Source organism: Leptosomus discolor, chromosome 7 (assembly GCF_034619465.1).
Source record: "Leptosomus discolor isolate bLepDis1 chromosome 7, bLepDis1.hap2, whole genome shotgun sequence".
Classification (NCBI taxonomy): domain Eukaryota; kingdom Metazoa; phylum Chordata; class Aves; order Leptosomiformes; family Leptosomidae; genus Leptosomus; species Leptosomus discolor.
The window spans coordinates 65859365-65875056 of record NC_141397.1 but is presented as its reverse complement, the minus strand read 5'-3'; the positions used below and the strand labels follow the sequence as shown (position 1 = coordinate 65875056).

Below are 15692 nucleotides of genomic sequence, written 5' to 3'. Positions count from 1 at the left end.
TAAGCTGCTGTTTTGTGATGAATTCAGTGTTGTAGCCCAGATGATTTTTTGTGTGCTTCACAGAGAAGTAAGCAGTTGTCCAGGGCAGAGGATTAAGAGCTTAAAGGGCGGGTAGGATGTCTCAGCTCTGTGTACAGTTTCACCCCGTTGGAATGACTCTAGGCAGCAGGGCAAACTGAAGGGCCGCTTTGTTATGCAAACATGGATATTTTTCCAAAATGCCAGCCAAAATTAGTATTTAAGGATCTAAAGATACAGCTGTGGTTTCCAAAGGGTTTGAAAGCAAGCAGTGAGCATGATTGCCAGAGGACCCCTGCTGCTGGTGGCTTAAGAACAACCTGATGTTGTATTTTGCCTTTAGCCATACAAGTCTTTTTCTTCCACCAAAATCCACAATTCACTTCTGCTGGTCTAGCTGTTGTTTTATTAAGAAAATAATTTTAACTTTACGTCTGAGTTCAGTGCCTATGAAAGGAAACCTTTTTATGGTCCTTCTGATGGACTTCTGCGTCGGAACTGGAGAACACAGATTTGTAGACAGACAGGAGAAAACTGACAGCGTATCAGAGCATATCTGGTGACTGAAAGGGCTGCTGGTGCTGATTGGGTTCTTCATGTGTCTGATGACAGAAGTGCAAAGTTGGGGTGGCAGCTCTGAAGCCTTCGCTGACGGGGATGGGGCTGACGAGTTCAGACTTGGTTTTTTTTCTAAATGAAGGATCTTACGCCACCAAACCATTGCCATATATAAGCAATATTTATGACTGCTAATCTTCTTATAGGTCTGTGCCACGTTAATAAAGCCTTCTAATGAAGTAGTCAGTGCTTCTGACCCTACTAAACGTGAAAACACACAGGTTGTATTATATCTGTGGCCAAGCTCTGTGAATTGATAAAAGCAGGATGACCAAGACAAATATTTTTACAGAATAATCCCACTAGGAGGCGTACTAATTACAAAAGCATTGCAGGGCTTCTGGATTTTGGTTTTTTACCCTCTCAAAGCTGCTGGTAAATGCTTTCTGCCTGGTTTTGTTTGGCCTACGGGTAGCTGGCTGTGCAGCAGTGTTGAGTAGCCTTCAGAGGCCTTGCAAGGATCTGTCTGGAACTTGGTCATTAGGTCTTTGGCCGCATTCAGACGGCGCTGCTGTCGCTCTCAAGGCGAGCGTTGTGCCTTGCAGGGTGGCGCAGGGTGCAGTGGGGAGAGCTGAGGAGCGGGGCTGACGTACACCTGCATGAGCCCAGTCACGGTTGCCCTAGTTACGCAGTTGCGATTGCTTAATTCATGAGATTCTGGTGCACATCAATGCAAAGATACATTTTTAGAACTTTCGGGGTTTTAGTTTCCTTTTTTAAGGTGCCGAGGAAGTTGCACGGGTGGAGAGCCACAGTAAAGGTCATTGCTAGAGAAACCTCGAAAGTTATCAGCACAATATGTGTAGTGACAGGAGGCTCGCATGGGTAGCAGTCTGGAGCTGTCTCTTAAATATGTGTTCAAATAAATAACACATCTTCCCCAGTAGCCCCCTGCCATGGAAACTTCTGGCTGGGCTGCTCAGTTCCAATGTAATGCAAAGTTTCCTGAATGGAAAAGTTACCAGTGTTCACAAACTGTGCGCTCCTTGCCTTCTTGGGTCTGATCTGCTGTCGTGCCTCCACCTGGAGAACAGTGTTTCACATACAGCGTCCTGTAAAACAATGGGAGTCTCAGACGGCACAACCAAATGTACATGTACTTCTGTCCTGATGTGGGTCTCTGGAACGACGGCGATAGATCGGGGCCTGAGACTTTTCCTGTGAACGTTCTTGCACCTTTTTCTTTCAAGGTGTTTCTTTCAAGAAGAACTTCTAAGGACCAAAATTCCATGTCAAATCCAGACATTAAATACAGTTATCTGGTATTTGGGGACTAGGATATTGTTTTATGATTAATTTTTAGCCCTGGGAAAATATTTCACAAACAGCAGCTTCAAAGAACAGTTGTATATTTAAGTGCATGTATAAACTAGCAATAAGGGATTATCACAGCTGGTTCCTGTCAAGATCAAGTAAACTTTCTTCGTTTTACAGTGAAGTGTTGTATGCATCCAAGTTGTCAGGCTTCAGAGCAGAACCTTGTCCTGGCTGGCCTGTGTGCTGGAGCGTGCGGCTGCGCCTTCCCTTCCCGGTGTGGGATTTCGTACGGATGCCCCACTGTTCCCTTGTGGGACCACTGTGACAGCTTCCCAGAAACTACTGGTTTCTTTATCTCTGTGGTCCCCTGGGAAGGGTGTCTTTAGGCTGCTCTTTGAAGGCCGTCACCCTGGGTGCAGTGGCTTTGGGTAATGGATTTTTTTGGTATAAAATTCTTACCAGGGCACAGCAGTACTGTTTCTCCTAGGAGGAAATCCTGTGTAAACGCAGCCTTTCATTAAAAAATAAGCAGGTAGTGAGAAAGCATGGTATGTGCACATGCGGCTCCTCTGAGGAGGGCAGGCAGCCTCTAGAAGAGGTGTGGGTGGCCATCTGGTCATGTTCTCAGCCATCACTGAGCTTCGTTTGGTGTGCAGGCTCCACTGTTGTGCAAGGAGAGAGTCCTGAACCCTGTACGCCTGGTTTGCAGCCTCCTCGCCTCTCCTTTGTGCCCCTGGTTAGAGACAAACAGGGGTGTTTCTGCTGATGGAACTCTTTGGGCTTTGCCAGAGTTGGGTAGCAAGTCTGCCATCCACCTGGAAAAAGGTTATGGTTCTGAGAGGGGTTCAGGCTTTCTTGCTCTGCCTGTGTATGATGAATCCTATAGAGTCTGTGCGTCTGTACACACATTATGTATAGAAATACTCTGCTATACTGTTCATTTAAAATGTTGTCTAGTAGTCATATAGAATATTTGAATTTAATCTTAGGAGGTGTGTGCTGCTTCTGTGATCCACTTCTGGTAGTGGGTAGCTCAGTGAGGCGTGTGCGGCACGGAGTCACCTGTCTGTGTGCATGGTCAGGAGGAGCTGGAGCGCTGCTGAGCGTGGAAGAACCTGGACGAAGCCAGGCATCAGGGAGACTGGTGGAAGCGTGTAGCCTGGCTGTGGTCGAGCAGCCTTAAGTCTAGCAGGCTCATGAGCTTCGGTTCCAAACGGTGCAAGTGGAGGGGGTTTCTCAGCAGGCGTGGGCAACGAGGACGGGAAGAGCCATCTCATCTGCAGCGCCGTTAGTCTGCAGATAGATTATTCACTAGTAATGGGCTTGACTGCAGGTCCGTCTGGTGAGGGATGGAGTTGTTCCCAGGTTGACTGCAGTCTCGCCTCTGTCTCCAAGCAGATGTAAACCCCGTTGTGATGGTCTGCATGGCTTCTTGCAAGGCAAAAGGTGTTCTCGGGTACATCGAGGTAGGCTTTCGCGTGCACAGGGAAATTCAGCTCAAAAGATTAGTACTGGAGAAGGCTGTGGGAAAGTAAAGATGTGGTGATACCCATCTGTTTTGCGTGCTGAGCCCATGGAGCACAGCAGGGAAGGTGCATGAGCCACCTGCCTTAGCCTTGCGGCAGGGTGATGTGCCCGGGAGGGGAGGGCACAGAGTGGGGTGGGGAAAAGTTGCAGCCTCCTAAATAAAGGACGTTGTTATTGCAAGATTTTGTGTAGCCATCTCCCTTGGTGGGAACGACAGGCTGTGTGTGCTTGCCTGGTCCTGTGGCTGTGTGAGTGTTGCAAAGGTGTTAAAAGGGGAATAGCTGCAAAGCAGAGACCGGGGGTGGGGGGTGTGCGCACGTGTGTAGATTAACACGGTAATTATTGATCACAATTTTAACAAGCCGTAAACCCTTCTGTGATTTACTATTACTTGCATTGTAAAAGGGAGACCAGAACCACAAGGTCTCAGTTTTCTTCAGCCGTGTAAGACCTACTGAGAGGGTCTTTGGTTATTGATGTCTGTGTGTATGTAACGGATCTTCCAGTCCTAAATATTACCATTTCACAAAACCAACCCAGTACGTTGTTCTGTTTAATTGGTGCTTACGAGAATTTAAACTATGCAACCCAGTCCCCCAAATAGTTCTCTTGATACGGTTTTGTATGTGCATAGACCCCTAAGAGTACAAAGTGGCAAATTTGATCCCAGAACTAGTCTTTGAGGTGATGTGTAAACATAATTTTCTACGGAGCTGATTGGAATACAGGGTTTATTCTGTGGTATTTTAGCCATTTAAAATACTTTTATTTAAACTAGGATAAATACCCAAAATATCCTGTCTTCCTTTCCAGAAGTGATCCCCACTGAACAATGTAAGTAGTTTTGTAATACTTGCATTAATCTAAATGTGATAATACTTACACTTCAGCTTTTTCATTATGCATAAAACAGAATCTAAAACTAAACGGTTAAAAAAACACCCCAAAACTTGTTGCAGCAGCAAACTTCATCAAAGGTGTTCTCAGGCAGTATTTTATCTTGTTATTTGGATGCTGCATTTTCAGCATTTTCTTCTCAAACAGTTTTTTTCCCTATATTAAAAGGGAAGTCCTTATATGAATAAGGCACTTGATGGGACTGTTGCCATCATCCTCTGTTTGTTGCATAAGATGTGTATAAAAATTGATTGCTCAAAACACACGTCAGCTCCTTACAATCTGTGTTTTTTGAGTTGGTTTATTTTTTTGTACGAACAGCTTTTACTCTAAACAAATCTAATTTAATCCCTAGTGAAGTACGGGACAAAATGATTCACGTAACCATTGTTCCCTTTATAGGATTAAACACAAACACATCCTGGTAGCCTTGAGTGGCCCAGTATACCCTCACTGCTGGTTGGCCAGCCACGCTGTGGGCCCTGGGGAGGTTCCAGAGTGAGGGGCGGAGGGGCCGGGGCTGCGGGGTGCTGCGCGGGCTCCGCTCGGTGGGCGAGCCGCCTGAGCTGGCTGCGCTTGAGCGCGGTGCGTTCAGGGTGGTGGTCTCCGCTGGCTAAAGGCAGCTGAATTCTCGCTCCTGGGGGACAGTTCCCTGCCTCCCTGCCCCCCTGCAAATCCTTCTCCCGGCCCCTGGGGAGCTCGTCCTGGGGAGCCTGCGCTCGCCCTGTCCCTGCCTCCTCGGCTGGAGCCCCTGGCCGAGCCGCTCTGAGTGAGCCAGGAGCTCACCCCGGGCCTGCGCCCGCGCTGTTGGGTTGGAGATGGCCTCCTCTGTGGAGCGCGGCCATCAGAGGAGGAGGAACTTGTCTTTCTGCCGCACCCTGACGGGTCCCCACACCCCGTCCCGGGGTGGAGGAGCTGCTGGAGCAGCCTTGGACCCTGTTGTGGCTCTCGCTGCCCTGTTGGCCTGGGTGCCCTGGCCAGCTCGGCCGCCTGCCCCGCTCCGCCAGGGCTGGCTGTTGCGAAACCAGCTCGGGAATGTTGGTGCAAGCAGCTGTGACAAATGGTTTTGCTTTCTTCCACCCCTGTGATAAACAAATCTGGAGTGCTGTCAACTGCTTGTGTGGTGCAAAGCCTGCCAGAGTCTCACTGAAATGATGTGAGGTGTCCCAGTCCATATTGGCTTGGGTGGGTCCTCTCCAGGGCTTGGTTTCTTCTTTTAAATAATGGTGGTGTTAGTCAATGCTTTCTCATGTGGCACCTGCTGTGTTGGTCTTTTATTATTCCTTTCTTCTTGCCTTGATTTTGGATGCTCTCCTTTAGTATTTCCTCTGCTCTCGTTGCATGTGCCACGGTGCAAAATAATACCCTGAAGTTCTTGCCTGAACTGCTCTCCAGAAATGAAGTTCACCTGCTTATCGCACACAATTATTGTTTCCAAGAGTCGAAAGCAGCTGAAGTGGTAACTTGAGCAAAAAATTCTTAATGCTTTAAGTCTTATTCCTGTTGTATTAAGCAGGCGTAGAAAGTGCTGGGAAATGGAGTTTTCAGCTTGGTGTTGATTGCTCAGTCTTGTCACATGCAGGTCTGTTGGGACATTCTTCATTGTGTCCTCACTTAGAATGAGGTTAATGGGAATTAAAAGCACTTTTAACAGTCTTTTCCTTTGTTACTTTTTCTTTTTCTTTTTTTTTTTTTTGAGAAGAGGCTTAAACTAGGGTTGTATTTGAATTTTTTGTGTTTGATGGTTTGATCTGTGGACAAGCCAGCGCTGCCAGCACCACAAGTGCCCGAGAGGAAAAGCTGAGCCGCTGTCGGCCGGCGGCAAAGCGCCGTTTCTGCCGACGGAGCCCCACGGCCGCCCTGCCCCAGCAGCCGCCCTGCCCGGGCGCACCGAGGGTCTCCGCAGGAACGTGCGCCGCCACCTCCCCCCCACTTTGCCTGCTGCCAGCCCCTCATCCGCCGATCCCTGGCGGCGTTGGCTCGTCTCGTTGGATCCTGGTTCGAGGCCAGAGCTTGTCCATCTCCACTGGAGCTCCAGGTTGTTTTTGAGCTGAGGCATCCTTAGCTTCTGTGGCCTTTTAAAAAAACCAACCAGCACAGCGCCCCAAACCCCTCTGAAGCGAGCCTGATCTCTGTGTGGATTTAAGCTTTTGAATTTTGAGATGGATATAAGCAAGCTGAAATGGAAAAGCTGTACATGTCTGCGCATTCCCGAATGAACTTCCATGGTCAGATACTCAAAGATACGTTTTATTTACATGATATACAAACATTCTCACAAATTTAGCGAAAGTCTCTGTGCAGGTGACTTCAGACGTCAGTGTACTCGTGGTATATGCGCACTTCTGATCTTCTGACGCTCTGGAGTGATCGAATACTCTCACTCCTGGTTCTCATATTTGATTTTCTGAACAGCCTTCGTGAGAATGATCTACACATGAAAAAGTAGATTATTGGATCCAGACAGACATTACATGCGGACAGGAACAGTGTCATTTCCTTACAATAATACAAGATTTTATGTGCAGAGTCATCTAGAATTTTATCTAGATGGCTAAAAGTAAAGGGTATTCTGCACAAATGGTATGGCAGAAAGCAAGTGAAAAATACAGCCACAACAACCCTTATACTTTGATTATGCTTCCGCTTTCTGCTTGATGAGCTAATGAATTGTTTGCTCGATTTATAAATGTACCTGGATATCGCAATATAACATCCTATCAGCACTATCAGCACCACTACAAACGTGCAGGTGTTGATGTAGACGACGGCTGTGTGCCACTTGACTCCCAGGGGAGACTTCAGCTTCGTGCAGTCGTCTATGTTTCTCTTTGTCGGGTAGCCGTTGGTAAGGATCAGGTTTGGTAAAGCTAGGAAAGCCATTACAACCCAGACACAGGCGGATAAGATCTTGGTGAAGGTGATGCTGTACATCCTGGAGTCTCCAAAAGGCTTCACTACTTTCAGGTAGCGGTCGATGCTGATGAGTCCGAGGAACACAATCGTGGTGTACATGTTTGCGTAGAACAGAACCGTGGTGTATCGGCACAGGAAAGAGTTGAAGTGCCACGGTCCCAGCTGCGAGTCCTGGATTATCTTGAATGGGAACGTCAGTGTCATGAGGAGGTCTGCAACCACGATGTTCTTGAGGTAAAATATAAAACTCGTCTTATTTCTGATGTGGAAGAAAATCCACACTGCTAGGCCATTCAGCAGGATGCTTGCCAGGAAAATGATGAGGTAAAGCACAGGCAAGACGATGGTGGTGAATTCGTTGTGCGTGGCGTTCCCGAGCAAGCCTGCTGTGGAGTTGGGTGAGGTGCTGTTGTCTTGGCTCAGACGGTCATCTGTGGAATGAGGGAAAACACCAAGTTTGAAATATGTTTCTAGGGTTTTACAAATGGGGCCGTTTCAGAACTGTCCCCTAGAAAATGTCCTGTCTCTGGGCAACTCCGGAGGCTGATGGGATTAACCAGCGCAGAACACCGGAGTTTAAGACAGGGCTGCGAAGTATTGCACCTGTCAGAGTAACCGTGCCTGTGGCTTGCTGGCCTCCGCGCGCAAGGTCTGTGCTTCCCGCTGAAACACAAAGGGGCTTCTGCAAATACTTGGACAGGAAAAAACCGCAGGGTGTGCGTGCATGTGTGTTCCCGAGGTTCCCGTGCCACTGACGCCCTCCTGGCCTGCCCTTGCTGCCGCCTGGCGGGCGAGGGACGGGAAAGCCCAGCTTGGTGGGGTGCCGGAGGCATGGCGGCGGGCTCTGGGAGGGACCCGTTAGGCGGGATCCCGGTCGGGCCCTGCACAGCCTGTGTGGGGCGGCTCCCTGTCACCAGCTCTTGTCTAACGCCGGTGGTGCCCTCCCCGCCGTGGCACGGGTCAGCACCCGCCAGGACCCGCTCTGCGACGTGGGGGTTATGCCTGTTTTTGGGGTCTCTGGTGGTCGGGGCAGCGGTGCAGCAGGGCAAGGGGGCGCGGGCTGGAGCAGCGCTGGGGCCGGGGCCCGCAGGGCCTGGCCAGCCTCACGGCGAGGGGTGTGCGAGGAAACATTTGGCAGCATGTGAAGAAGATAAATAGCCTGGAAGTTCTGTGTTTGGTTCCAGTTCCCCTGAGCGCCTGCCGTCCCAGCGGAGCTGGGCGCTCCCCGCGCCGCCGGCCGAGGCCGGCAGTGCCCGTCGCTGGTCTCGCGTCAGGCTGCGGGCGAAGGCGGCTGCGCACCAGCGTGTTGGGAACGAGCGGTGCCTCAAAATTGCAGGGTGTCAGCTCTTGGCTGTCGTGACAGAGCTCAGCTGGTGAGGTGAGATGATCCGTTTGTCAAGGGACAGAACGCTGGAGAGACCCTTTGGGCCTATTAAAACACTCATTTAAAACTTAGCTTAGTTAAATGTATTTAAAAATAACAGTCTCTGGGGATTTTAAGATTTCATGTGTAAATGTTTGTGAAAAAACTTCAGACTTATAAATTCTCTCATAAAACAATTTCATGTTGTTTATACTCTGATCTCGGCTGGTGTGGTAGGCCAGGACTGACACCCACTGGGTCGGCACTTGGCAGTATTTAGACAGCCTTTTCTGAAATGGCTTATTTCTTTAAAATGTTGGTAGGAACTGATAGTAATAGAGTAAACACTTCTCAATCACTTAAGTTTCCAACAGTATTTTACCTGGCAGTCTTCCATAAGACAAATTATACCCCATCATTTGCATTGCTGTTGGTTTTCAGCTGAAATGCTTTTCAGGAGTCCCGCTGGCAGCCGTAGATCCAGGATGCGGCATGGGCTGTGCCACCATTACATGCTGGGGGAAATAAATTGTAATTAAAACCAAAGCGAAACAGAAGACCCCACCTTCCTCTCCCCAGCATGGAGAGGAGTTTTGTGAAATGAGCGTCCTCCAGAATTCCCGGTGAAAGGGCTGAGCCATGCTGATGGCTGACCTCCGCATACCGCACTGCTGCTGTGCCACAGAGGTCTTCCCTGCCACATTTCCACTTCCTTGCAGGCAATCCTGCCACATTAGTTTTCGTGAGCCTATCAGTTTCACTGGTAAAGCTGTTTCCCTTCCTCCTCCTCACTAACAAAGCTGTGCTGGAGCATTATTGCTGTAATAATCAGCAGAATTATTCTAATTTCCCGCCTGAACGTCTCTGTGGCCGCTTTGTCTCCTCTATTCTTGTACCAGTGCCTTTCATGTAAAGAATCTGTCTCCATCGCTGATCCTTAGCCCTCTGCGTGTGTTTCTTACTCTACTGACACGTCATGTACAGTGATGAAGCCCAGACCCTTCTCATAGTTCTGTAAGACCTGAAGATAACCAGCGTTTCTCTGTATCTGCTTAAGATGATCTTCCTTGAATCCCATTGACAAATACTGTGTGCTGTGTTACAAATGTGGTTCAAAAAAAGCTTGTGTCACGGTGGTTGGGTTCCTTGTCACCACTGAAACACGTCATCTAACATTTTCAGGCATCCCGGTTCCTCAGTTCCTCCTCACACCTGCACCAGGAAGCCGGCAAATGGCTGCGCTGGGACCAGCTCCAACACCCTTTCTGTCCCCTCGGTGCTTTGCAGGGATCAGTGTCAGTGTGTAACTGGCTTTTTTATTGTCTTTAGCTGCGTGATCTTGTGGGTTTTTCTCGTCCCAGCAAACTTCAGTTCAGGTTTGTTAACCTCTGTAAAAATATGTTGGATTTCAGCTTTTTAAAACTTGTCTTCCTTATTTTGATTTATTCAGAAAAATTTGGGCTAAACCTTTGCAAAAACCTGGACTGGGACTAGTGAGCCTCCAACAGCCTGGCCAAGAATGTTCTTTTCTTAAATTGGTACTGGATTTGATAGTCTCCAGGCAGGTATTTCTACACCACCTTCTCAGCTTTGAAGATTAGGTTAGGGTACAAGCGTTGGCAAACATACCATCCCGCTTACTGCAGCAGTGGAATCTGTCTCCTGACTGCCAGAACACGCTGGTTTAATGGCTTCACAACTTTGTCACGATCTGCTGCTGCAGCTGGTTTCTTGTCCATGGTAAGGGCCCTTGACCTTACTCCCAACATCTCTTACTTGGACATTGTCTTTGTTTATTTCAGCTTGGACATTTCAGTGAGGGATGCCTGAGAATGTTTGGGGGTTTTGTTTGTTTGTTTGTTTAAGTTTATCATCTCTCGCTTCTTGAAGTAAAAAAGTTTTGTATGTAATTACGAGATATGTGTGTATATAACGTATCCAGCAAATTGGGGTGGAAGTTTTAAGTTCCTGTTCCTTTCTCATGGTTTTCAATGAGGTCCTTCAGAAGCCAGCCTATAGGGAATACAAAAACCTGCAGAATCTAATTTATGCTATGATGGCATTGTAATGTTTTGGCACTGTTCAAAGAAATGGTGACAATACCGATTCGTGAGGCTACAGTCCAGATTATTGGTTTGCTCTTGCAGTACACAAATGCATTAATTTTTCAGTGCTTTGCTTTCTGTTGACAAATTTTGATAGGAAAACTAGCAAAATAGTTCAGATCTCAGCAGTTACACTAGACTTGACTGTGCCTCGTGTGGGAATGACTAGATGATAAAACTACTGAAGCCCTTTTGCAGATCTAAACTTGTTTTATGTGATTATCGCTGTGTTATGAACTGCGTTGAATTGTCACTAGATGGCAGTAAAGCAAATCATTGCATTTTAAAGCATCAGTAAAAATTTTAAATCTGGTATTTTAAGCCTTTTATCAGTTTGGCTTCTTGTCTGGCATTGCTTGCTCTGAAAACAACTGGTGTCCAGTTAAATATTTTGTTTTTTTCTTGGTCTGAGAAGCAGTAACCTATCGCTCTCTTGCTGTTGTTTATAATTTGCGGCTATCCTTTTTTGCTCAGGAGGCACGAGATCAAAAGAATATGTGAATTTTATGAAGAGATGCATATCTGTCTTCTTATGCAAATAAGATGCTTATTTCCCTCCTTTTAAGTCTGCATAATTCCTGGTCCTGGTCCCTGGAAAGCTCCCTGCTCTCAGGCTCTTCAGGCAAGTACTCTGCCGGCTCCTCCGTCTGAAGGAGTCAGTAAAGCCTCGCTGCGTTCCTGGGAAGGGAGGCAGTGCCAGTGCTGACTCCCACGTTCCCATGCTGACACCCTGGGAAGTGCTGCAGGGTTCGATGGAGCTGGGGATCAGATCTCTGCTAAGTGGGCTGTCAGTTACTCTGGGTCCCAAAGGGATTTGCTCTAAATCCTGTCAAAAAAGGCTCCTTCCTCTTTCCACCTCTGCCTCCTTCCTTTTGGGTAGATGTTGTCGCTAAGAGACTGTAAAAATCCAACACCAGGTAGTATCTGTGAATGCCTCTTCAGGTGCAGGCAGCCCCTACGCTCTCGGAAGATTCTGTCTCTTGTTTCACATCAGAGAACTGGTGGATGCTTTCTGGCACTGGTGAGAGGGCTGCCTTGCTGCAGGGGATCTCTGCCTAGCTGGCCTCTGGCCTCTCCCTCCAGCTGGCGTTCCCGTCTGCATCCTGCGCTTTGCTCTCGGCGCAGACGGGCCATCCACCACACCCTATAGACTCTCAAGCCCCTATTTGGTGTGGATCAAAATCCAGTTTCCTTCCTCCTTGGGGGTCGTGTCTTGGTTCTTGGGTGCTGTTACGTGGATCCACGGGGCTGTTAGTCTGAGTCTTGGGGTTTAGACTGTCATGTCATGGCTGAAAACTGCGGCAGAGGATGGACTGCAGTCACTTGGACCAGAAATGTCACTGTCACAGAAGGCTCTGCCTGGACAGACGTGTTTCTTACTACCCCAGGGAGTGTGTCACAGTCCCCCGTCTCCGCTGGGCTCACCAGCGCTTCTTGGGGTTTGATAGTAGCAGCACTGCTCCTGTGCTTGCCCTGCAGTTCCTCTGCTCGGGTGCAGGCTGCTTACCTCCTCAGTCTGTGCAGAACCTGTGCTTGCCGAAGCAGCCTGGCTGCATGGTTGTTGGGCTCTGTTGTCCCTTCCGGACGCAGCAGGGGAGGGTGCTCCGCGGGTGGCAGGAGCAGCAGCATCCCTTCTCTTATGCTTTTCAAGTCAGCGCTGCTTAGTTTTAGCAAACCCCGTGTGGGCTTGCTGATTCCTGCCCAGACTACTGACCATGGGTGATTCCTGCTACATGCATCCTCCTGGCCAGTGAAGACGTGACCACACCCTTAATGGCCCAGGGAAATCCGGGTCACCTGGAAGCCATACTGGGAGCTTGCTCATTGTTCTTGCAGACCAATTAGGACCAAGCCTCTGAGTGGATATCTTGGTGCCATCTTGGTTCTGATCGTTTTAATGTTAAAACATGTTCCAAAAATGTCCCAACAAAGTATGGGTTGGAAAAAGAGATCAGGAAAGTCTCGACAAGTGTGCACCGTGACAGCTAAGCTACATGAGCAGTGTTCTGTACCCTGCCTTGCTGGCCCAGCTGAGCTCAGCGGAGAGGCTTTGGCGCTTGCATGGGGTGGAGGTTAGAGACAACACCTACTGACAGCTGCCCTAATTGTGTGCTGAGGACTTTCCCTTATGCTGCTGTGGCTTGAAGCTTTAAAGTCTTAAACAAGTTTGTGCAGAGCAGCGGAGAAGTGCAGGCACGATGGCCCCTGCTGCACGGAGCGGGTCGTGTGACAAAACTTGGGGATTCGGAGATGACCCTGCTTAGACTCACTAGTCCAAAACTGTTCCCTTAGTTTCCTACCTAAGTCTATCAGGCTAAGGGGTACTGTGGTAGGCAGAGCACTTGGAGTAGGGTGGCTTCATGCTAGGGTGTGTGAGCAGGGCTCATTTGAGTTGAATCTGGGGTATCCCTGTACTCCAGAAGCTTTGTTTTTTTTTCTGATAAAGGCCACTATATTGCAAACCTATTCTAGGGTTAGGAAGAAAGTTACCACGTATGGAGAAGTCACCCTTTTCCATGTGTTCTCTTGGAACGGGAGATGAAGACTGCTTTCTCTTTAGAGAGTGTTTAAAGATATTCCATAATCGTTCACTGACTGAGTGCTCTGGTAGTGGTGTTTTTGCTTGTTTGAATATGGTGTTTCTGTGCTGGGCAAGGTTGGTTTTCCACTCCTTGTCCAGTTCTCTGGACACTTTTCTTCTGGCCAGTTTCATCCTAACCAGCTGTCATCTCTTTCATATAAATATAGTCTGCTTGCATGGTTTTGAAGCTGCCATAGAAGCTGCTCCTTTATTCAAGCAGCTTTTTAAACCAGAATAATCTTTGCTTCTTGTAGTTTATGCACTTGGTTGGTGGTTGTTTTTTTCCTGTCGTTCCCCTAAAGGCTGTCAACTGCACTAAATACAAGTTAAGTACATACTGTTTCTCAGATGAGGTAATCTTTTACTGCTAGTGTTGATAGACTGGTTTACATGCATGACTGATATAACCTCAAATGAGAAATTAAATAATAGGCTGCATGGCAGACTTGAGTGTCATACGGGTAGGGAATGACTGTATAGTTTTTCTAATGACTAAGGCTTTTAAGTTGCCTGACTGTTTAAAGAAATTCTGTATCCTCAAATCGAATTGCTCTTTTTTCATCTTATTTACGAATTTTGAAAAATTAGAACATTCTCTTTGTGAACTAGACTGTATATTCTAGGTTGTGGGGCTGCAGAGTTTTAGGTGTGGATTTTTTAATTTGAGCACATAGCTTTTTGATGTGTGGTTTCTTGCCAGTCAGTCAGCGTTCATCGCTGTAAGTTTGGTATATGACAGCGTTAATGTAAACAGTAGAAATGTGAGGCAGTTTGTTGAATTTGCTGCTGGCTGGCTGCGATTATGCTCTTTCTTTTGCGCATCAGAACTAAATCACTGAGTTAATTGTAAAGATTCAGGGGAAAAGAGCATCAGTATAGGCTACAGGGCAAGTGTATGTGTGCATGCAGCTTCTGCAAGCAGGCAAGTGGAGCCTGTGTCCCTGCTCTCTATTTCCGTCCACTCCAATACTGCATCACCTGAGCCAGCCTTAATGTTCTGCTTTTCCTTGCTTGTGCCTATTTATCTTCCTTAGTGCTTTCCTTGTTCGCTAAAAGACAGCCCAATCCCAATAACTAGGACACCACCACCTTTTCCTTCCTCGGAGGCCTCTCTTAGGAGCTGTCCGTCTCCCTTGTGGTAAAAGTGTATGTTAATGTACTGTTAATGCAAAGTGGAATAACTCGATATTCCTGTTTTGGATTTGTACCCGCAGCGAGTGAGTACGCGCCTCGCACCCTCTTGTGCTTTGCACACTTCCTTGTTTCTTGCATTTCTCCAGCTGCCGCATCCCCGTCCTTGGAACTGTGCTTGTGTGCCTGTTGTGCCAGGAGATGCCACGCTGCGGGCGGCAGCGCAGCGGTGACAGGGGCTAGCGTCACGCCAGGGTTTGCGTTAGTGACAGACTGCTGTGCACCGCAGGGCCACCGCCGCCGGTGATCATGCACCGTGTATGAGTGTCTTTGGTCTGCCAAGGGGCTGGGGGAGCTGGCGCGGTTCAGCCTGGGCCCGGGAAGGCGCAGGGGTTCCTACAGTCTGCGTGGCTGCCTGCGGGGAGGGAGCCCGGCTCTTTCTGCTCACTGCACCCGCTGACCTGACAGGAGGCAGTGGGCCCAGTCTGAAACACCGAGTTACATCGAAGCACAGGACAGTGCTTTTTCACCGTGCGAGTGGTCAAACGCGGGTGCAGGTGCCCGTGGAGGCTGTGGATCTCCCTCCTGGGGGGTACCTCCCGGCTGGGCAGGGCCCCGCAGCCTGGTGTGGCTGGCCCTGCCCGCGGCGGGGTGCGGAGCTCCTGGGGTGCCCCTGCCGCAGCCACGCTCTGCTGCGGTGGTGGAGCCCCGAGTGCCCGCTCCTGCGTGCCTGCCAGAGGCCGGCCGAGCTGCCTGGTGGTGTCTGCCGCCCTGCACGCCTGACCCAGCCAGCCGGCACGTGTTGCCTGCTTCAAACCGGGAACTGCTTCAACGGGGGGTGGCTGGGGAGAGGCTGAAAATAGCCCTCCGTGGGGCTTTATGCCCTCGGTTCCTGGTGCCGCCTTCCTAGGAGTGTGGTGACGGAGGGACATGCAAACAGCATGTGCCACTTCCCTATAACATGGTAACGCTGCCGTGCTTAACTGACTGAACTGTGGAGAGGCTGGAAAATAAGAACTAGGGTATAACTGTCTTCGGCTGTGGCTTATGGTGCTTGTCTGGTTACTCATATCCAGAAACAGGAACCACTGTCTCTGCTCAGAAAGCTTCTCGTCTGCTTCAGTCTCTAGTGCAAAACCCCCTTCTTGGTTTTCAGGTTCCTCCTTGAACTTCCCCCTCAATTCCAGCCTAACTTTTCTCTCGTGCGTCTCTGAACAGCACAGCGTCCTGGCCCCAGGCAAGCTGCCGTGCAGCTTGCTTCCATCTCCCTTCAGCTGGT

The 15692-nt window shown here is 48.9% G+C and overlaps 2 protein-coding genes across 3 annotated transcripts in view; one reads left to right on the top strand and one right to left on the bottom strand.

Annotated features, from left to right (window-relative positions):
- The window catches only part of MED12L (mediator complex subunit 12L), a 143969-nt gene that overhangs the window by 60887 nt on the left and 67390 nt on the right, over positions 1-15692 (top strand). The window lies entirely within an intron of this gene.
- GPR87 (G protein-coupled receptor 87) lies at positions 6628-9012 on the bottom strand. The gene is made up of 2 exons (XM_086467965.1): positions 8979-9012; positions 6628-7664 (listed from the first exon to the last, which is right to left on the bottom strand). Exons 1-2 carry the CDS (start codon positions 9010-9012, stop codon positions 6628-6630), a joined length of 1071 nt encoding a protein of 356 aa, XP_086324091.1.

Coding starts and splice junctions, on each gene's coding strand:
- GPR87 (XM_086467965.1), bottom strand. CDS start 9,012: ATGGGGTATAATTTGTCTTATGGAAGACTGCCAG. Junction 7,665..8,978: donor GTCTTATGGAAGACTGCCAG/GTAAAATACTGT, acceptor CTCATTCCACAG/ATGACCGTCTGAGCCAAGAC.